The 21450-nt window shown below is 40.4% G+C and overlaps 1 protein-coding gene across 2 annotated transcripts; it reads left to right on the top strand.

Moving 5' to 3' along the window:
- Positions 1 to 5980: 5980 nt before the first annotated feature.
- Positions 5981 to 20954, top strand: TMCO5A (transmembrane and coiled-coil domains 5A). 2 transcript variants are annotated; one of them, XM_069461777.1, is made up of 12 exons: positions 5981 to 6030; positions 6570 to 6676; positions 7649 to 7798; positions 8255 to 8372; positions 8736 to 8786; positions 9531 to 9602; positions 12366 to 12422; positions 12884 to 12943; positions 13394 to 13458; positions 14588 to 14645; positions 16441 to 16481; positions 20569 to 20954. In XM_069461777.1, exons 3-12 carry the CDS (start codon positions 7659 to 7661, stop codon positions 20765 to 20767), a joined length of 861 nt encoding a protein of 286 aa, XP_069317878.1. In that variant the 5' UTR covers positions 5981 to 6030; positions 6570 to 6676; positions 7649 to 7658; the 3' UTR covers positions 20768 to 20954. The 2 variants fall into 2 exon arrangements, with proteins under 2 accessions (XP_069317878.1, XP_069317868.1); XM_069461767.1 differs by lacking the exon at positions 5981 to 6030 and having other exon boundaries at positions 6634 to 6665; positions 20569 to 20767.
- The last annotated feature ends 496 nt before the right edge of the window (positions 20955 to 21450 follow it).

Below are 21450 nucleotides of genomic sequence, written 5' to 3'. Positions count from 1 at the left end.
ATATCAACTAGAGAATATATAATATGAAGGGAAAAAAGACTCCAACATACAATTTCCAACAACATTGAGCCTCCATTCTAAATGAAAACATAAAGCAATGCATCTCCCCTAGGTGTCTGATCTTAATGCACAGTAGGGAGTGTGGACAAACACAGGGAAGAGCAGAGGGCTCCTTCCTGCCACCCACCCTTCACTGACCCAGAATTACCTTTCTCAAACACAATGACCATGCCACTCTTCTGCTTAAAAGTCTCTAATGCCTCTTCAGGGGCTTTCAAGGTGAAACCTGAAGGCCTGAGTACATGCACGTGGTGCTCCTTAGTGGAAGTCCCTTCCCCCCATGCCACGCCACACACACTCTTAGAGCTCTGATTCCCAAACTTCAGTCATCCACATACCACCCGCATAGTGTTCGCTACATTCTCATTCCCCAGCGTTATTAGCAACATAGTATTTTTCTGTAAACCAAGTAATGTTTTTCCTTAAATAAAATTACTCTCATTCTAAGCAATATTGTTAAATAGATTTTAATGTACTACCTGTAGTTTTACTAAATATTTAACTATTACTATTTAAATTAATTTTTCAAAATAGAAATTTTACCTCTCTGTCTTACTGAAACCATCTATTACACCACGAATTGTTCATGTAACAAATATTGGGATGTACTACTCTAGGCAGAAACTACAATGAATTTGTTTCTGTTCACCAAGCATGCTGTGCCTTTGCACCCCTTGTTCCCCTCTTCTTAGAGTGTGCTTCCCATTATCTGTTAGTTATTCTCTTCCTTTAGCATCCAACTCAACCCAAAGTCATCTCCCCATTGAGGCTTCCCTAAATCACTTAAAGCTAGATGTTCCTCCTCTGTATTTCAAAGCACTTTCTACCTGCCTCCCCTATAACATTTATCACATTATAGGGCCATGACTATATACATGTCTGTCTCCCTTGTGAAACTGAGTACTCTAATCATCCGTGGGTCATCCCATTATCTAAATCAGTACATACTGGGTGCTGAAAAACAGCTTGTAAAATAAATAAAGAATGATGGAATATATAACCATAGCTAAGCTAACGATAAGTCATTTTTGTATGACTATCCCAGCACAATATTACTTTAGTTAAACAAAAGACACACCAAAATCTCAATGTATAGAAGACTTCTCTATAATTATCATATGAGACTATTAAGAAAATTTAAATGATGTTTCCCATATGAGGCAGAGAGAACACAGAGTTAGAAGACTTGAGAAAAAGAGTATAAAGTTACATCAAAATTCAGTGCAAATTTATGAGTTTGCATGCAGAGGCTCTAGTTATTCTTTTCATGAATCCTCCATTTAATGTTAACTTTCTAATTGCGAATTTTAAAAATATAAGCCAGAGACGCAAATTTAAAATAAAGTAAAGGGTGTTTAAAGCAGAGACCAGAAAAAAATGATCTCTTTGTAAACAAAAAAAATTATGTCACTAATATGAAAGAGACACCGAGTAACTGCCCTGTAACACCAGCTCCATGTTAGCATTGAGGAAATTCCCTTTTCCTGAGGCACTTTTCCAGGCTCACAGAAGAATGAACCACAAAATGTTGGGGGGTGTAGTTGTATGTGTGGGTGATTTTTTAAATCTTGCTTTTTAATTCCAGAAAGACATTTATTTTCATCCTCATTTTCGTCATCTTTTTCTCTTGAATATATATTCAAAAATGGTAAAAACATAAGTGTGTATTTTTTGATATTTTTCTTATACTGAAAACTATAATGCTTATTCAAATATAATATTTTAAGTGTCTTTATGGGGTTGGTGATGGGGAAACAACATCAATGTTCACAAATTCAGCCACAGCTAAACATTCATTGAGCGCCTCATGCAATAGGGTATAAAAGAAGATTTAGGCACTGCTATGCGCTGAGTTGTGTCTCCCAAAATTCATATGTTGAAGTCCTAACCCTTAATACCTCAAAATGCGACTGTCCTTGGAGATAGGGACTTTAAAGGGATAATTAAGTTAAAATGAGGCCATACGAGTGAGCCCTAAACCATCATAACTGATGTTCGTATAAGAAGAGATGAAGACACCAACACACACAGAGGGATAACTACATAAGGACATAGGAAAGAGCCATCTGCAAGTCAAGGACATGCCTCAGAAGAAACCAACTCTGCCAACACCGTGATCTTGGCCATCCAGCCTACAGAACTATGAGGAAAGAAATTTCTGCTGTTTAAGCCGTCCAGTCTGTTGTCCTTGGTTATGGCAGCCCTAGCAAATGCGGACACTCTCCTGGCCCTGAAAAGCTTGAAATCTAATAGGGGAGACAGATATGTAAACAGGTAAGGAGTGTGGTAAAAACAAAAGTTATAGTAAGTTAATTATGAATATTATCAACTCAGCAGAATTTCTTGCAGTGACTAAAATGGTAATTATAGAGTGTGTAGCAACCTGGGAAATGTTTGTAAAAAATATTAAGTGAAAAGGAAAAACACAAAAATATATCTATTCTAGGATAACTATAAAAGATAGGTTGTTAATGGACAAATAATAGAAGAAAACTTAAAAAATACAGTGTTTTTGCTTTGAGGTGAGATCTTTGATGAGCTTTCATTTTTTAGTTCTTTATTGTTGTTATAATAGCAATGATGTAATAAATTTTAAAACATTTAATTAAAAAAATACATGAATCTTGTGCCAGTTCAAACTATCATAGCTTATTCATTATGAAATTTTCTTTTTTTTTTTGTTTTTTGAGACAGAGTCTCACTCTGTTGCCTGGGCTAGAGTGCTATGGCGTCAGCTTAGCTCACAGCAACCTCAAACTCCTGGGCTCAAGCCATCCTTCTGCCTCAGCCTCCCGAGTAGCTGGGACTACAGGCATGCGCCACCATGCCCGGCTAATTTTTTCTATATATTTTTAGTTGTCCAGATAATTTCTTTTTATTTTTTTTAGTAGAGACGGGGTCTCGCTCTTACTCAGGCTGGTCTCTAACTCCTGAGCTCAAACGATCCGCCTGCCTTGGCCTCCCAGAGTGCTGGGATTACAGGCATGAGCCACCGCGCCTTGCCTGAAATTTTCTTAAAACCAAATTTTGACTTGTATATGATTAAGCAAAAAAAAAAAGTAAAAACAAACAAAAAGAAACCTGGGAAAATTGACAATATTAACTAATGGGTACATTTCCTCTCTGTCTCGCTCTTTGTTTCACATTTCGGTTTACTTTAGTTCAAGTTTCTGCTTCTGAGAAAGATGGGGGAGAAGTGTCTAAGAGGAAATTCAAGGAGATTTTAGGAGCCTAAACTTTGTTCAGAAATAGTCTGTAAGGATAAGAAAGGACTTAAGGAAAATAGCATATTTGAGTCTGTATTCAAAGAACAATTATCTAAAATGAGGTTCTAGAGCCCTGCCCAGCTGTGAGCCTTAAAACCAGGCTCACTTTATAAAATACCCAAGAAGATTTTACCAAAGTTTGAAGTGAAGACGAGTGAGGTGCATAGAAGACAACTCTCCATCCCTCTGAGGCAGCCGGAAGGGCCAGAACGTGGGCAGCTTCCATTCAGGGTTCAGGGACCTGGCCAGTCCTACTCAGCAAAAGGGCTGAGGCTCCGCAAATAGAGCCCGAACGCCCAGCCTGGAAATAGAGCAGGTGTTTTCACAACAGACCCCCACGCACAGGCAGCTGCTGTCTGGCAGCAGCAGAGCAAAACGTGAAATGTCTCTCAGAGACTCTTCTGCGCAGGGCAAGGCATGGCATGGAAAAGTTAACAAGGCAAAAACAGCTGCTCTAAAGCTGCACTGGGTGTTAATCAAGCCATCTCCCAAATAGCAGGAAAGCTTATATCAAAGTCCTTAATTTGCCCCCAAGGCCCTGTTTTAACCTTGATTTAACAATTCCCATTGAGAGCAATCTGTTATCCTCATCTCACACCAGGCCCCAAGCTTGGCTTCTGCTGATCATACCAGCTTGCCTTTGGTAGCCCCTCAAGGAGAAAAGCTCCCCAGGAAAGAGATGGAGCTTTATTTTTCTACCAGTTAAAGCCCCTATCCAATCCATTAACGGCTACAATAACCTTGGTCCAGGGCATTTCCTGCAGAAGCTATAACCAGCTGGGGTTAATGAACTCTCCCTACCATTAATTCCTGGGAGAGGCCATTGGCCTGAATTGTTACTTAATTACTCTTCTGTGTACAGCTTCATAAAGCAATGAAATGCCTTCTTTCAGGAAGAAGGGAGATGGTAATGGGGTCATCAGAGGCCATTAATTTTACAAATAGTTTGTTAGAAACTACAGTATGTTAAGAAGTCACTCTGGCCCACAAATCAACTCAATGTGGTCCTTATTAAGTAGAGGTCCGAAACTTCACAAGTTTCCATGACTTGCACACACAAAAAGTTACAAATTATGCAGAATCTGGTCAAAATGTACACACACCGAAGTATGTAGAAATATAATCTTTATATTCTGCAACCCACGTTGTCTTTCTCTCCAGCTCCTATTCCTAAAGTTGGCAGAAAAGACTTCATGGAGCCAGTTGGAGATATCATAGATTTTTCCTATTTAAAAATCTCTTTTGGGGTAATTCCTCAGTCTTTTAGGGAGATTCTCCCTCTCTACAGCTCTCCTCTTTCCCAGGATGGTGGCAGGTACAAGGAAAAGCTATGTATCCATGAGGCCTTGCAGGAAAAGCTTCATGTCTTCATGGTGCTCCAGATCTGCTGGGCTCTGTGTCCACCTCAGCACAACCAAGGTCTTCTCTTGTCCACCAAGCCTCTTGCCACCACTATACCCCACTTCCAGGTCTGAGATTGCTCAGCCACTTTCTCTCCACCACCCAATTTAAAATTGCAGCATCCCCCCCACCACATTCATTCACACATGCACACACACACACCCTGCATTTGCTCTTACCTCCTTCACCTGTTTATGTTTTTTTTCTGTCAACCTAAAATAACCAAAAGTGTAGAAGTTTGAGATTATTTATATAGACAAAGTGTAGGGAAGCTTAATAGAATATTAACATATTTCTACATAAGGCTTAATGCCTAGTTACAACAATCTGATTAGTTAAGGTGGTCTTTTTCTTTCAGGAAATGCATATTGACCATTCCACATTGAAGATGTAACAGTCATGGGGTCTTTGGCACCATCTGGTCTGAGTTAGGTCCAAAACAATAAAGGAGGCAGTTAATCTACCACAAGGATCAGTGATTGGAAGAGGGGAGCTCTGGTCTCTGGTCTCTCCTAGTCATTTACAGAACAAGAACAATGAGGAAGAGAGTGAATCTATAATCTAAGAAGAACAACTGCAAACGTGCTACATGACTCAGTCTTTAGGGCTTAATTTTCCTCTTGGCATAACAAATTTAGAGAGTATTCAAATTTTATTTTCTTTTATACTTCATAGCATTCTCCTCTTTTATCATACTAAATAAAATAAATTTACTTATTTATTTTATTGATTGTGTTACTCTCCCCACAACACACATATACACACACTTTAGAGTGTAAACTCCATAAGGGTGAGTGCTTTTGGCTGTTTTGTTCACTCTTTCTCTCTGCTGCTTAGAAGAGAGCCTGCAAGACACAGGTGCTCTTTCAGTGTTTCAATGTTTATTGAACGAATGAGTGGTTAGTTGGCTACACCATGGATCATGCTGGCCACAGGACCCAGAGTACCCATTTTAGTCACACTTGGGCAAGAAGGCAGACTTATCTCCCAGAGAGATAAAGAGTAGGTGCTGCCCCTTCAAACTGACCAGAAATCATAACCACCGAACCTACTGCTGGTTAGGGCAGACTCAGACATGAAAGCCACACCCCCATCTAGGCTCTGAACTCTACACAAATGATGAGAAACTGTTGCCACCCACCCACTGTGACATGCTGCCCCGCCCATCCTGTGTCAATAGCACAGTCATGACCTCTCAGAAGGTTCTGAAATTCTATTGGATGGTTCCAGTGGGAAAACGTTAGACTCTTCAAAAGCTAATTGACTAGGGCAGGATCAGGAAACAATACACATCGGAAGAGAGGTAGAGTTCGTAGAAAAAAATGGAGAAGAGGAGGAAACTAAGAGGAGGAGGGAGCCAAATAATTTACTTACGCTTGATTTTTCTGAGCCCTCTTTAATACTAAAGATCTTAATAACTGGAAATTCTTGCAGAGGCTGGGCGAGCAGAGATTACTTTTCAGGCAGTTAGGAACCTACATTCATGCCCATGGGGCCTTATGGAAAACAGCTGGGCTAGAGCAAAAAGATACTTAAGACTGATGCCCTCTATTTCTTCCTACTGCCTTTTATAAATTTCCAAAGCATTTTATGTTGGTTATATTCACCTCTAAATATATCTGCTCGTAGGACCTATATTGCATTATCCTAACTGTATCCTTACTAAGACATAATCAGATCATGGGAAGAAAAATCAGAGGACTGGGTTTTGCCATGGCTAAAATGTGGGGATTGGAAGGAAGAAACCAGTTAACTTTTGGGGGACTCTTGGTTAGTTACTCTATGCTTCATGAAGGGATACATTTCCCCAATTCATTAGATATATCTCTGCCGGCATTTTAGGGAATCTACTACAATGGAAGAACACAAGGAAGATCAACTAGAATATGAGTATGAGTAAGTAATGATGATTATGCAAAGCCACAGCCAGGGACCAAGGTGTGAAGCAGGTCTGCTATTGACACCTTCCCTCACCTCCTACTCCCTCTCGCCTCCTACTCCCATCCATCCACCTACCCCAAACCTTACCCCAAGCACTTCTCACCCTCCTGAAGTGGTAAGTATTGTAAATCCCCCATCCAAGCCAGCCCTTCCACATGAGGACTTTATTTTCCAATATCCTGCTTCACTCCTACCCCAAACAAAAGTTTCTGTTCCTCACTACCTTATTTCTGGCTAATTAATTCAAAGTCAAACCAATGAATTAATTTACACATGAGAAAAAGAACATTTTATTGAGATCCTCCCATATGCTAGGTAGCCTTTCTAAACTACTCTAGAGTTACCCTTATTTCATTCCAACGCACCTCAAAAAAGATGTTTGCATTCTTAAAAGCTATGGCTGGAGCATATCTGTGTGTTCTCAATAGAATAATTCTCATGGTGGAATCTCAAACTTTGTAGCAGGCAAGTGGAGGGAGAAGTATTGAGGTGGCAGAAGGGAGGGAAGGGCTGAAGTCTTATGGTGCTGGTGGAATCTCTCATGGGTCTGCATAAAGCCAGGCCCAACCAGGAGTGATATGCTAGGTGCCTAGATAAAAGTACTTGATAAAAGTATATTGCATGAGAAGGTTTTGCAAACAATTTATCTAAGAAAAGATTGCCAAGAGAAATAATTCTCTCAATGCAAAGAGCTATTTAAGGAAGCAAAGCTTCTCATGAAACCAGAGTGGAGATGCACTATTATATTGAACAATTTGGAGGAGAAAGCCTGGGAAAGACCTCCCTTGTTGACTGAGTTGAGAATTAGTGAAACAGTTGTAGAGAATGATTAGGAAACATAATATCTCAAGAATGAAAAAGGAAAGGTGTGCCTCCCAGAGAGAGCAAGGTTAATGAACTTCATGCATGTCTTCTTTGGCCCAGTGATTATTGATCATAAGATAACTGCCCCTTGTTCATTTTGGGGGCTGAGTCTACAGGTCAGAGAAAATGGAAATCTTAAGATTGGCCCAGTCAAAGAGAAACATTATCAGTTTGAACATGGACCTTGAAAAGGATATGCAGAGAATAGATGAAGCAAATCAGGAACTTCTTCTCAAGATCCAAGAGAGAGAAGATGAGGTTGAGAGGTGAGTATTAAGGTTTCATGAGGGAAGCTCCCAATCCAAAGGAAGGGGTGGGAAAGAAGAGACAAAATTGATTTTTCCCAGCTTGCTCTAGAGACCTATATCTTGTGTAGCAAAAAAAAAAAAAAAAAAAGAAAAAATGTCTTCTTCATTCTTTGGCACTTCTCTATGGCTTGAACATTGAAAGATAGCAAGTTTCAAATAGATACCTAAAAGACCAATTAATATTTACTTGAGTTGCGAGAACATTGGAGTGTTTCTCTTGGGAATCAGGTGGGTCTTAGCTCTTGTGACTTTGAAGTGATTCTGATTTTATGAATTCACTAAAGAAGAGTTTCCAACTTGAGATCCATGTACATTTACATTGTCACTGAAGTATCCTTGCAACTGATATCTGCATTTTATCAGTTCTGAAACCGCCGATCGTGGGTCCTCATGGAGCGTGCTTCTGTTGTCCAGGCTGGAAAGTGAGGTCACGCAGACCGCAGACCAGGCAGAAGACGAGGAGTGGGAGGAGGAGAACTGCACCACAGTGGAGAGGGAATTGCAGGAGCTGGAGGAAGAAACAGGCAGACTTGTAAGTGAGACTCTGGGAAGAGCCATTTGATAGGTTTTATTCCTCTTTTTGTCCCTCAACAACTGTCAGATAATCTAGTCTCTCCTATACAAAGAATAGTTACCACAACAGTCATGACAGAATTTGTCCACGCATGGAAGGGGGTCTGTGGAGGGCAGCGTTTCCTCGGTAGTATTTAGTATTGGGAAGCGCCATAGATAAGCGTCTCCATCCCTGCTAAGTTGGTGTGTACACATTAGAGTATGCAAGGAAGATAGAGTCACTGCAGGAAAATATTGCTGGGGTAAAACAGACAACAACCAGCTGAACAAGGTCAGGTGCTGGAGGACAGATGCACGCTTACACTCTGCTTTCTCCCCACAGGAAAGGAAGAATGAGACGCTGGCCCACAGTATAACAGAACTTCATAAAAAGGTGAGGCAGGGCTCTTGCCTTCTCCCGTGCCCCACAGCAGCCCCATGCATCGAAGAGGCAAGGGGGGAACTGACCGTACAGCGACCCACACATCAGAGAGGCCTGTGCTTGGAGTGGGTCCTGCTCTCTGATCCACTCCCCTAAGTCTAAGCCTCATGACCCACATGCCGTGGATTTTCTCTGTAAATATGTAGTGAAGTGAGTACACAGGATATTCAGTGATTCCATGGGTTCTTCATTCTCATATAAGAAAATGGATTCCAACAGGTACTCTGTTGAAATGATTAACTGGAACCTTTTTGGCAAGACATTAATTTTACTTTCAGCAAAGATTAAAAAAAAAAAAAAAAAAAAAAAACTCCATCCCTAAGGATTCCCTTCTCCTTGTCTAGACATTTCCTTTTACCCCAACACCTCCTCAGAATACAGTGGACGTCCTATAATTACCTTGCTCTCTGACCCATGCCTGCATCCCTGAGTAACCCAGCATGAATTAGGGGTTCAGGGAGTATTCCTGCCTTGAGTGGACTCTAGCACTGGTAACCAAGATCAGTGAGAACAAGACAGAGGTAGAACAAAGATGTTTCCACACAGCACCAGGTATCTACCAAGAGACCATCTCCTGGCAGCTTTTATCAAGGCCATAGTTACAGATCCTCACATACCAGAGGATGCCTTTGCCTTCCACATTTCTTAGCTTAATGTATTTTTTATTTAAAATGTACTTTTTATTTCAAACCATAGCTTACAAGGAAATCACAAAAGATAACCAAGTGTGAACAAAGCAATCTAGACGGAACCCCAGAAGAGTCAAAGGTAAATGAAAAAGCAATCCGGAATGAGGTTGGGCTACATGACCAGGAAACAAGCTGTTAAGGTGGAAACAATTGTCAAGGTTGGGACAAATTCTTGGTAGTTTTTGCCAATCTCAGAATTAAGCCTGGGCCACTAGGTGCTGAATTCTTCTCTGCCCTTAGTAAGGAATGTCACTCTGAAGCCTTATTTTTTGTTCTCTCTTTTATTAGGAAAAGCAGAATACAAATGCATATATAGCATTTGAGGCAGTTGAAGTCCCTAGTTTATATCCTGGTCCCAACACCTAATTTAGTGTGTGAAATTGGGCAATTTAATCACTTCCTCCTAGCTCTACCTTAATAATTAAAAGAGATTGTATATATAAAATATTCTTTCCTTTTTTGGATGGTTGAAACCCCGAAAATTCACATAAATTATTATTTAAAAGTCTTGCTGAGGCATATGTATGAATTCATAGAGACAGCACCAGGATTTGTAAGTCTACTGAGTGCTAAGCAATTTGTATGCTCTACCACTGATTCTAATCCAGGAAAGGATTCGTGCCATTAGTCATTCATGTATTTAGGGACAACTACCTGCTAAGTACATCATACGGTGCTTAGCATTTCTCTAATTGTGTTCCAGAGCTAAGCACCTGGGGCCAACAACAAAGTATCCAATTAAAAATAAATAAATAAAATAAACAAAAAATAAGAATTAGAGACTTTTTTTATTCAAAGAGCAGATAAAAATTTTTCTTGACACTTTCTCCAGAGTTACGTCTTTGTCCTTGCCTTATCTAACTTCTCTTTACCTGCTAAAGCCCACACTTTGCTGTGTGTATGAAGCCTCTGAAGATATGGATACGCTGAAAATACAAATAGAAAGTGAAAGTATAGATGATGACTTTCCTATTTTTGCTGGCCAATTTAGTGTTGGTGGCCACATAAACAGGAGGTCCAAAGCCACCAAGTAAGCTTTCTTGGCTGTGCTCATCCAGGAAAGTTATCTAGAAAGATATCTGGAAAAGAAAGCAGGATCCTGAGTACACATCAGGAAGAAATTGGAGTTAAGACTAGAAAGGGTCATGAAGACTCTTGACTACACTTGCTATACGACTATAGCAACCAGGAGTCTGATTTTCTTCCAAGATCCTTTCTTTTGCCCGGAAGGTAAGCCCAGAATTGAGTAGTGACATTGTAAATCTATGTCAGGTGAGCTGAGCTGATAGAGTCCCAGGCTTTGTCAGAATAAAGCCCATTATTTTGCTGGCAGCCCAGCCCTAAAGAGTTCTAGAGTATTACTAACCTCTAAACCACTCTCTTTTGCCCACCTATTTTGTCAAATTCTCAGGTAGTATCTCTAATTCTGTGACATATACAGCATCTCTTTTGCTTCTGCTCCCCTGGCATGCTGGTATTCGGTTCAGCAGCTTAGTGGGATGCCTGCTTCAACCCCTTGTGACTCTCACCATTGGATTGAAACTACAGCCCTCAGCACATTTGGCTGACTGGCCCTGGATGTAATTGACTCAAGAGGAAGGCAACTGTCAGAAGAGTCCAGATGGGAAATAAAGGCACCCAGATGAAAGTGGGAACATCAGGGCTGCAAAGGGAAGGAAGGATGGTCATGTCTGCCCCACCTCCAACACACATCCCGATGCATCCACCCTATCCACCACCGTTACGGCTGCCCTTCTGCAAGCCGCCATAGCCTCATACCTGGCAACTGGAGTCTTCTCTTCACTACTCTCCCTGCTCCTACTTTTACTCCCAAACAATCCATTTTACAGACAAAGGAAAGACTGTTCTTTAAAAATATGTCAGATTGTGTCTTTACACTTCAATCTGTCTCCTAGCCTCTGACTGCAATTAGAAGAACCAAACTCCTTCTAGAGGCCACAAGGGCCTACACCATCAAGCCCTGTCTGCCTTTCCCTTCCTCGTCTCCTTCCTACCAGTCTCCCCTGGGCTGCAGCAGCATGGCTCCTTCACACATCAAATCTGTGCTACGTCATGGTCTTGGGCCTGGCTGTAGCCTCCCACAGAACATATTTCCTGCAGATCACCATTTGGCTAATATTAGCATTTAAATTTCAGCTCAAGCATCATCTCATCAGAGGCCTTCGCCAACCACCGACCTCTACCTCTCACCCCCACCCCCACCCCCACCATCTCTCATTAATCTGTTCTTATTTCCTTCATAGCACATCCTACTGTCACACTGACTTATTTGCTGTGCCCCCCAACTAGAATGTCAGCTCTGTGTGGGTAGAGAGCCTGTCCATCCTGTCTGCCACCGTCTCCTTAGTACCACCCCAACACCCCCCACACTCCCACCGCCACTTCACTCCAGCATAGTGGCTGATGTAGAATAGTCCTTTGCCAAATATTCAAGGAAAGAAAAGAGGGAAGAATAAATATGGGAAGGGAGAAAGGAGTGAGCAAATGCCTTGGATTCTAACCAACTGTATAAAAGGAAAGGTGGAGTTTTTCAAGACTGATGTTATTTCTAAGCCATACAGCTAAGTAAGGTAAGAAAGCTAAGAACTGAAGTTTTGGGGTAAAGGTAGCAACAAGTGAATACTAAAGGTGGGGAGTATAAAAGAGCAGGTTCACCAAGCCCCTGCTAAGGGCGCTGGGCAGTTTAACGCCTCCATCAAAAAGACATGTGAACTCATGGCCCTGAGGTTCCTGAGCAGCTTGGGAGGTAACCTTGGGCCTAACACTCCATTCCTGTACAGTTTCACCTTGCAGAGTTACCGGTCTCTTTTGCTTTCTTTAGGCTAAGTTAGAACAGCTGGAAGCTTCCTGTGCAGACCAAGAGAAAGAACTGGTCAAGGTAACAACGACTTCGATGTTACTTCTCCTTAAGGAAGGAAAACTTGATCCTCAGTCAGACAATCTAATACACTCCTCAAATGATTTACTTATAATGAGGCTCCAGATCCAGGGCTGCTATGGGGCCAGGGAGGGAATAAAGAAGTGGAATATGAATGCAATCCCCTAGGTTATTGTCTTATTAACATTTTACAGAATACATTCTATAGTCTGCATCTTCCACATATTAGCATCTATTCCTCTCCCAACTGCCCCCAATAATTCCGATTTGGACTATAATTCCAATGTGGCTTGTTCATCCTCAAAAAGAAAAAAGGAAATAGATTGATAGGTACAGAAAAAAAATATTTAGAACAATTAGAAAGCCACATTTAGAGTCTGGGACACAAGAGGAAATATGTATGCTTTTGTTGTTATAGCAATTTACTGAGGGAAATTTATGACCAAATTTTGATTCCCCAGGTCATGGAGGACTATGCATTTGTGGCCCAGCTTTGTGAAGATCAAGCCCTCTGCATAAAGGTACAGTCTCTCAGCAAAGGGACAGCAAAGCTTTCATTAAGGTACAGGGTGAAATGGAACCAGGCTTTTCAAAGACTGCTGTCTAGAACAATTTTAACTCTTCAAAGTGGCACTACCAAGAGACTTTAAGGCCATCAGCACCCCAGTACCAATATCACTCTATTGTCCTCTGCCTCCCTGGTTATTACTGCCCTGGTCTCCCAATCTCTGTGCTCTTACATTAAGAATGCACACTGCTGCTGTTTATAAACCGATTATGCCCAGGAACCTGCCCAATGGTGAGAAAGTGAGAGATGGGGGAAGTGGTGGGGTGGGGTCTACGAAAGCAGAGAGAGTGGCAGTGGGAATACTAAGCCTTCATCGTCCAGTGTAGTAATAAGTGCTTGCTGTGCTTAGAAAAACTATAAAGCTTCTAAGTGTAACTGTGGTATCCTTTATTTCTCTTTAAAGAAGTACCAGGAAACTTTGAAGAAAATAGAAGAAGAACTAGAGATTCGGTTCCTTGAGAGAGAAGTGTGAGCTTTGGCAAACAAAGGAACATCCTGGTTTTAGTGGTAACTCCACCTCAGCCTGAGCCAGAGCAAATGGTTCTCGGACCAAATCCTACTTGGAATTGAATGAGCCCCAACACCACATATCTTCCCCCTCTGTTGATGATCTGGTTGACCTCTGCTAGACCACACCAACTTCAAAAATCTTGTCCTTTCCCAATCCTCCTTAAAAGACTGCAGAAACACATCTCCCTCCATAATTTCATCACATTATCACATTACTATTTGAGTTTATATTAAGAGCAGAAATATGTCCTTTAAAAAGTGTTAGTGGTCAGCACCTAGATAAGTAGGGTATTCCTTATATTTCACAGAAAGGCTTTAAAATTAATACCATTCTGCTACTCCCAATAATATGGAAACCCACTATATGGAATAGGCACGAAACTTACCTCTAGACATACTCGACACTTAACACATTATAAAACTCAGAACTGTATGCTGTATTGAACTGTGAACATTTAAAATTAGAAATGATAAATAAAGGGAAAACCAACCCCCAAAAAAGTACTCTCTAAGTTTATCAAGAATCTAAGTGGTGAGAAACCAAAACCAAAATGCTCACCTCCGTTTCTTGACCCTTTTTGTAAGTTAAATCTTAACTCAATCCAGAAATATTTCTATTTATTAGATATTTTGGAATCTTGAAATCAAGAACAAGAGAACAAAACTCTATATAGCCTCTAAACAGACCAAGTACAAGCTGTGGCCTAGGGTCCAGGGCCTTGGGACTTGCAGGTCCTTGCTCCTAAAGGACACCATCAAGTCTCTTAAGGTCCTTGCTCAGCATTTGCTTATGGCTTGACTATTAAGCTAAGATTACAAACAGGGTTGCCCACTAGAATTTTCTATGCTATTCAACAGGTAACCACTAAATCCTTGTGACTATTGAGTACATGGAAGATGGTTAGTGTGACTGAGGAACTGAATTTTTATTTTAATTAATTTAAATTTAAAGAGCTATAGGCAGCTAGTGGCTATAATATTGGGCAGTGCGGCTTTAGAATATAAAGCTGTTTTAAAATAACCATCATGTAACATGAGTATTTAAGTGCACTTTATTCAATCCCTGTCTTGTTTCTTTTCTCCCTAGATCAAAAGTCATGAGCATGAACTCTGCAGGAAAAGAATATAACAGCCAAAATAATGAGGCAAGCTCTCCACTCCTTCAATCTCTTTGCATGCCATTGCCTTTCAAAGGAGTTTTCAAAAACCTATAAGCCACCAAATACATACCCAGTCTTCCCATGTGCATATTCTAAGAACAGTACCAACTATAATTCCAAAGCATTCCAACCCTAAACAAACAAACAAACAAGATGCTAAGGACAATCTGTCTTCCTTTCTTACAGCCATACAAATGACAAATTTGCAAAAAAACTAGCCTAAGACCTAAGAGGATTCAGATTGGAAGCAAGAAGGGACATTGAGGATGTGCTGTATAGAAAGGAGGCCAATACTTGGCACATACACCACCCCTCCCATCTCCTGAAATCACAGTACTCTTTCCTGATGATCCCAACACAGTTTTGAATCTTTCACAACATAGAGCACCAGGCATCTGTCACCATCTAGTCACAGTTGGCCTGTGAGTTAAAACATAGGAAGCTATTGCTTCTTTATGATACAGTTCCAGTGTCTGTTCATATCTAGCACCATGAAGTCACCAGCATACATGCAAAGTTCTGAAGGAGACAGAACAATTGGATATAGAACACTAGTCCTCTTGGCCTGCCTGATGTCTTCTGGCAGCAGGCATAGAGGGCCAAAAGTTAAACTTTTTTTGGACTTTTGCAATTTATATTGGCTCTAGAGCCAAGGTTGACAATCACCAGAAATTATATGTAGTACAGATAAATGGTCTTAATAACTTCAGAAAAGAGAACTCATCTCTTCCTTAAAAGCAAATATCAACAACTGACCATTGTCCTGGAGTCATCCACAGGTTTGGATAGATGGTAGACCATGTCCATGATTCCCGTTGTCTTGAACAAGTCATTCCAGCCCCTAAGCTTGCATATTCTACCCAGCAAACAAAACTCCTGAAATTAACTGGACCTACCTCTCTAGAACTGAGTCTGGCAGGGCCTGGTGTGTCCCACCATCTATCCCCAGTGGCCCATCAAAGTATTCCTTCTAACCACCTATCAGAGAAAAAAAACAGAGTCATCTTCATCAAGCTCGTCGGAGTCCCATGATGGTTCGATGGTCTAGCGATGTTCGAGCAACTTTACAGACAGGCTGCCTGAGCAACGGACTGTCTAGCACACCACTTTATCTTACCAACCTCTAGTACCAAATTTGGAATCCTGAAAGTTTCTTTCTAATTCTAATTCTTCATTTCCACAGGCCCAAAATGTGATCATAATTCTTCCTTATTAATCTCTCAAGGAAGCTCTAAGGACAATGAAATAACTGAGAATTTTTTCTTTTTTTATAACTCTAATTCCATAACAGATTACTGAGAAAATATTTTGAAAGAGGGATGCCACAGAAATCCAGAATATAGTCTCAATTTTAGATTTTTATAGCTTTTAAAACTTATGTCTTAGTATATGCTTGTATAGCTTTCATAGCCTGTGCTCACAGGCTCTAAGGGTCACTGGCTGAGTGGAAGGTAAAACGGTGTAGCTGAGAGAGCCAAGAGTATCCATTCAGAGGACCCAGGTCCCGGGCCTGGCCCTGCCACTTATGACACGACCTTGGGCAACATACTTTACCTTTTTGTGCCTCAGTTTATTCATATCAGTATGTAAAAAGGTAAGACAAGTAATAACTAATATGTAAAAAAGTTTTGTCTTTGCAAATTAACATGTGCTTATGCATATAAAAAGAATTTATAAAATGCTGTCTCCCCATTACATTTAACTAATGGCTCACTGAATATTATTTGATGCTATCTTCCAGAAATTGCTTATTTATCAATGTCCTTTCTTCTTCTACCAGGGTAATTCTATCCAAAAGAAGGCAACATTATTCAGTAAAAGGTAAGTAAAATTTCTTCAAGAAAATTTCCTGGAAAATTGGGAGCTCTACTTAGCCATCCTGGCAGAGAGCAAAGTCTAGGCAGACATGCCTTGTACATGCAATACGAACACACACACACACACACACATATACACACACACACAGAGAGAGTCAAGTCAGCAAACTAGTGTCACTGACTACATTTCTCAATTCTAATGTCATGACTTACCTGTTTAAAGGTAATTCATAATCTCAACTTTGCATTATTAGAAATCAACAGCCTAGTGGAAATGAGAAACAGGAATCTGATCATCCAATAGAGATGTGGTAAATCTCATATTCACTCCCTTTTTCCTTTACAATTTGAATTAGCTTGATGTAGCTGGTTTCTTACTAGCATCAATAGAGATTAGAGATGAAAAGAGGACTGCTAGATGCAAGTATACCACTGCCTAACAGCAGATGGAAGAGAGAGACAAGAATTGTGAAAAAAGCACCTAACAGTATCCAGCACGTAATAATTGTTCAAAACTACTTGTTAAACTGAATAAGAACTTAAGATTCAAACACCCGAGTGGATATTAGTCCTGAGGGAATCACTGTGATGGCAGAGTAAAATTGGTATTCAGGAAGCCCCTACATTTTTAAGAAAAGGTCAAATTATGTTCAATATAATCTGTTTAAGAAGGCATAAAGAAACATATATTCAAAATGGTATGAAATACAATTTAGGAAGAGTTCTATCAAAATGGTTAACATAAAATTATTAGTGCTTAAAGGTCAGCTTCAATTGTCTGGAAAATTTGCTTAAGGAGAATACCCCTTCATACTGGATAAATGAAGTATTACATATTTCAATATCCCTAAATATAACATCCCTAAAACAGCTAGCAGAATTTGAATTTTTTCCAGAACTCTCAGGCTGTCCTTTTATACGTTGACACCAGTGCCTAGCATGGAATTGCTTGTGTGTACTCCTAGGATAAGGATTGTCTGCCTTGAGGAGGGTTGGTATCCTAAGGGAACCTGGCTAAAGACATCCTGCAAGTCATCATGTCAGACTACAAATGTCTTTCCTCTTGTTCTGCTCCAACATCTCGTGGGGGGCACTGGTATATTGGGCACTAACTCAAGAGATAAGAAATCTAGACTATTTCCAGGACTCTCCCTGGGAATACAATCCCAGAAACCTTTCTCATAAATACTGTATCCAATTTCAGGGAGAGTGGTAGAAAGAGGTTTGTCAAGGGCTTTTGATTCTAATTCTGACCAAGATGCTCTACTGGAATAAATACTGGCTCCTGTCACCAAGATCAACCCTAGGGGAAAACTTGAGAAAACTGGTGGGGAAGAGGCTATGTCTGACTGATGAGTGGAGGTAGGTAGTGACTTTGTCCTGGGGCAGAGGCAGCCCAGAACAACAGAGTTAGAGCAATACAGAAAGGAAACCATGGAGGTGCTCATGGAAATCATATTAAAATCACAAGGCCTAAATAATTCATCAGTTAAAGAAAATACCAAGACCACTGTAGGGAAGTTTTTAGAAATTCATTAGGAAATATTAAAGATAACAAGAATGGAAGAGAAATAACATAATCATGGATAGGAAATTTTATATGCTAAAAATGCTAATTGTCTCCAAATGATTAATATACTTGATTCAGTTCCAGTCAAACTCCCCAAAAGATTTTTTATGGAATTGAGTAATATAATTCTAAAATATACTGAGTATAGAAGAGTAAAGAGCCAAGAATAACCTGGACAGTGTTAAAGAAGAGCATACATAAAGTGGAAAATATGCCCTTCCAGATATCAGGACTTACAAGAAGCTGGAATAATTATAATAGTGTGGTATTGGCACAGGAATGAGGCAATTGACCAGTGGAATAGAACAAAGAGCTCAGAAATAGTGCACATATAGAACTTTGTGACAGCGATTACATGTCAGAGGGGAAACGAAGAGCTGTTCAATAAAAACAGCAGGGGGAAAAAGTTTATTCACATGCAAAAAAAATGAGATTGGATCACTATATACAGTATATACAAAAAGCAAGCCCAGATGTGTTAAAGACATAAATGTCAAAAGAAAAATCTTTAAAAATGTGTATTATCTATCTATTGCTGCATAATAAATCACCCTAAAACTTAGTACCTTCAAACAATAAATATTTATTATCTCACCATTTCTATGAGCCAGGAATCTGTGATCTGCTTAGCTAAGTGGTTCTAGCTCAGTGTCTATCCCGAGGCTGTGGTTAGGTGTTGACCAAAACTGCAGAAGCCTTGCCTGGAGCTGGAGGTTCTGCTTCCAAGATAACTTGCTCACACATTCTGGTAATCAGCAGGAGGTCTCAGTTCCTCACCACATAGAACTTTCAGTAGGGCCCCCTGAGTGTCCTCACAACCTTACAGCTGGCTTCCTCGGAAGAGTAAGGAGGAAGCTGCAATAACTTTGTAGCATAGTTCAGGAAGACACACACTGTGACTTCCACCATATTCCATTCTTTAGAAGTGAGTCATTTTTTTTTTTTTCTTTTTTGAGACAGAGTCTCACTCTGTTGCCCAGGCTAGAGTGAGTGTCATGGTGTCAGCCTAGCTCACAGCAACCTCAAACTCCTGAGCTCAAGGGATCCTCCTGTCTCAGCCTCCCGAGTAGCTGGGACTACAGGCATGTGCCACCATGCCCGGCTACTTTTTTTTTCTATATATATTTTTAGCTGTCTATATAATTTCTTTCTATTTTTTTAGTAGAGATGGGGTCTCGCTCTTGCTCAGGCTGGTCTCGAACTCCTGAGCTCAAACGATCCACCCACCTCGGCCTCCCAGAGTGCTAGGATTACAGGCGTGAGCCACGGCGCCCGGCCAGAAGTGAGTCATTAAGTCCAGTTCACACTCAGGGGAACCTCTTAAAGAGAGGAGTAACAAGGAATATTTAGACATATTTTTAAACTACCATAGACTCTTAATAGAAAGATAAGTACCTTTCAGAACTTGGGGTGGGGAATGATTTTTTAAAACAGGACATAGAAAGTATTGATTCTGATTAAAGAAAAGATTGAAAAACTAGACCTCATCAAAAGTAAGAACTTTCATTCTTTAACACCTTAGAGCAAGTGATAGTTACAAAGTTGGGAGAATATATAACAATATACCCAATGGAAAAGGATCGATAACAAGAACATATAGAGAACTCCTACAAATCAATAAGAAAAGCCCAAACCACCTAGTAGATAAATGAGCAAGAAGAAACACATAAGACTAATGAACCTATGAACAGGTGTTCAGCATCATTGTTCATCAGGGAAATGCAAATAGAGACCATATGAGATATTACTTTATACCCATTTAACCAGCAAAATTTTAAAAATCTGACCATATCAAGTGTTGGAGAGGATGTGGTTCCACAGAAATGAACACCTTGCTGGTGGGGTATAAATTAATGCAACTACTTTGGAAAACAATTTGCCACAACAAAAACAAACAAAACAAGAATTAAGAGAACAAGATTTTTTTTTTTTTTTTTTTTTTTTTTTTGGAGACAGAGTCTCGCTCTGCTGCCCGGGCTAGAGTGAGTGCCATGGTGTCAGCCTAGCTCACAGCAACCTCAGACCCCTGGTCTCAAGCGATCCTCCTGCCTCAGCCTCCTGAGTAGCTGGGACTACAGGCATGCACCACCATGCCCGGCTAATTTTTTCTATATATATTTTTAGATGGCCAGATAATTTCTTTCTATTTTTAGTAGAGACAGGAGTCTCGCTCTTGCTCAGGCTGGTCTCGAACTCCTGACCTCAAGCAATTATCCCACCTCGGCCTCCCAGAGTGCTAGGATTACAGGCATGAGCCATCGCACCCGGCCCCAAGATTATTTTAGATAGTGATAAAGGCTACAAACAAAAGAAAAGGCGGCAATGGAGAGAGAATAACCGGGAGGCCAGCACATGGGACGAAGCTGCCTTTCTAAAGGGTTGTCAGCAAAGGACACAACAAGTCATGGAAGACATTTGAATCCAAAGAAGGAGCCAGACCTTCTGGTATGATTTATTTATTTATTTTTTGTTCCAAGTTTCCTAACCTTTGCTTAACTGTTTTTTTACTTTCTCTTTTCAGGATTTTTCGCTATCTCTTTTTCACCACCCTATTTTTCATCAGACTGTTGTGCTACATGTTTTTCCATTTAAGTTTTATAAATCCAGATCTCCTCGTCATTATCCTGCCCAAGATCCTGAGCAGGAGTATTTTGTGGAAGCTAAGAAGCTTCCTCTTTCCATCTCTCACCCTTGAGACAGAGGACATGTTACCTCACTGATCCCTAAGAAGTATCCTTGAGTGACAGAAGGCAAGTGGGATCTGAGCCTGGAGACGGGTGATGGTGGAACTTGTGGAGGAAAGCAGTTTTCTTCAGTTTTTCCCTTGAGGTTTGCTACTTCACTACCTTCTGTCTCCATGTTGTCTTTCCAGTATTAACTGTGCCCAGTAAAGAGCTCTGTCAATAGGTTTCTGTGGCTCTATAGATAAGCTGAATCGTACCTGATAGTAAACAAATTTGACCATTTTGGCAATTATATAGATATTAAGCAAAGTTAGAGTTGATTGATTATTCTAGTGAATCTCAAAACTCTAAGAGACTGGATCCCTGAAATGCAGACGATTGCTCACTGCCTATGTCAGTTAGAACGCTTAGGGTGTAAGTGACCTTAGCTTAAGCTAATGTATAGCAAATACATAAAGATTTATATTTACACATTTAAATATAAATATGGAATACAAAGTCCATGAATAGATCTGGAGTTTCAGGCAAAGCTGGAGCCAGAAGCCTCAAAACGATGTCATAAGGGCTTCCTTGTTTTCTCTCCTCTCTTTGGGTGGGCATCTCCTTTGAGTGGCAAGATGGCTGCCAACAGCCCAAATCTCGCACTGGCAGATTAGCAACCTAAGCAGATGGAAAGTCTTTTCCAATAGTTGCAGTAGTAAAGTCCAGAGAATGACATA

The sequence above is a fragment of the Eulemur rufifrons genome, chromosome 2 (assembly GCF_041146395.1).
Source record: "Eulemur rufifrons isolate Redbay chromosome 2, OSU_ERuf_1, whole genome shotgun sequence".
NCBI lineage: Eukaryota > Metazoa > Chordata > Mammalia > Primates > Lemuridae > Eulemur > Eulemur rufifrons.
This window is presented reverse-complemented; position numbering and strand designations above follow the sequence as displayed.

Coding starts and splice junctions, on each gene's coding strand:
- TMCO5A (XM_069461767.1), top strand. CDS start 6,634: ATGATTATGCAAAGCCACAGCCAGGGACCAAG. Junction 6,666..7,648: donor AGCCACAGCCAGGGACCAAG/GTGTGAAGCAGG, acceptor CTGAGTCTACAG/GTCAGAGAAAATGGAAATCT. Junction 16,482..20,568: donor GCAACATTATTCAGTAAAAG/GTAAGTAAAATT, acceptor TTCTCTTTTCAG/GATTTTTCGCTATCTCTTTT.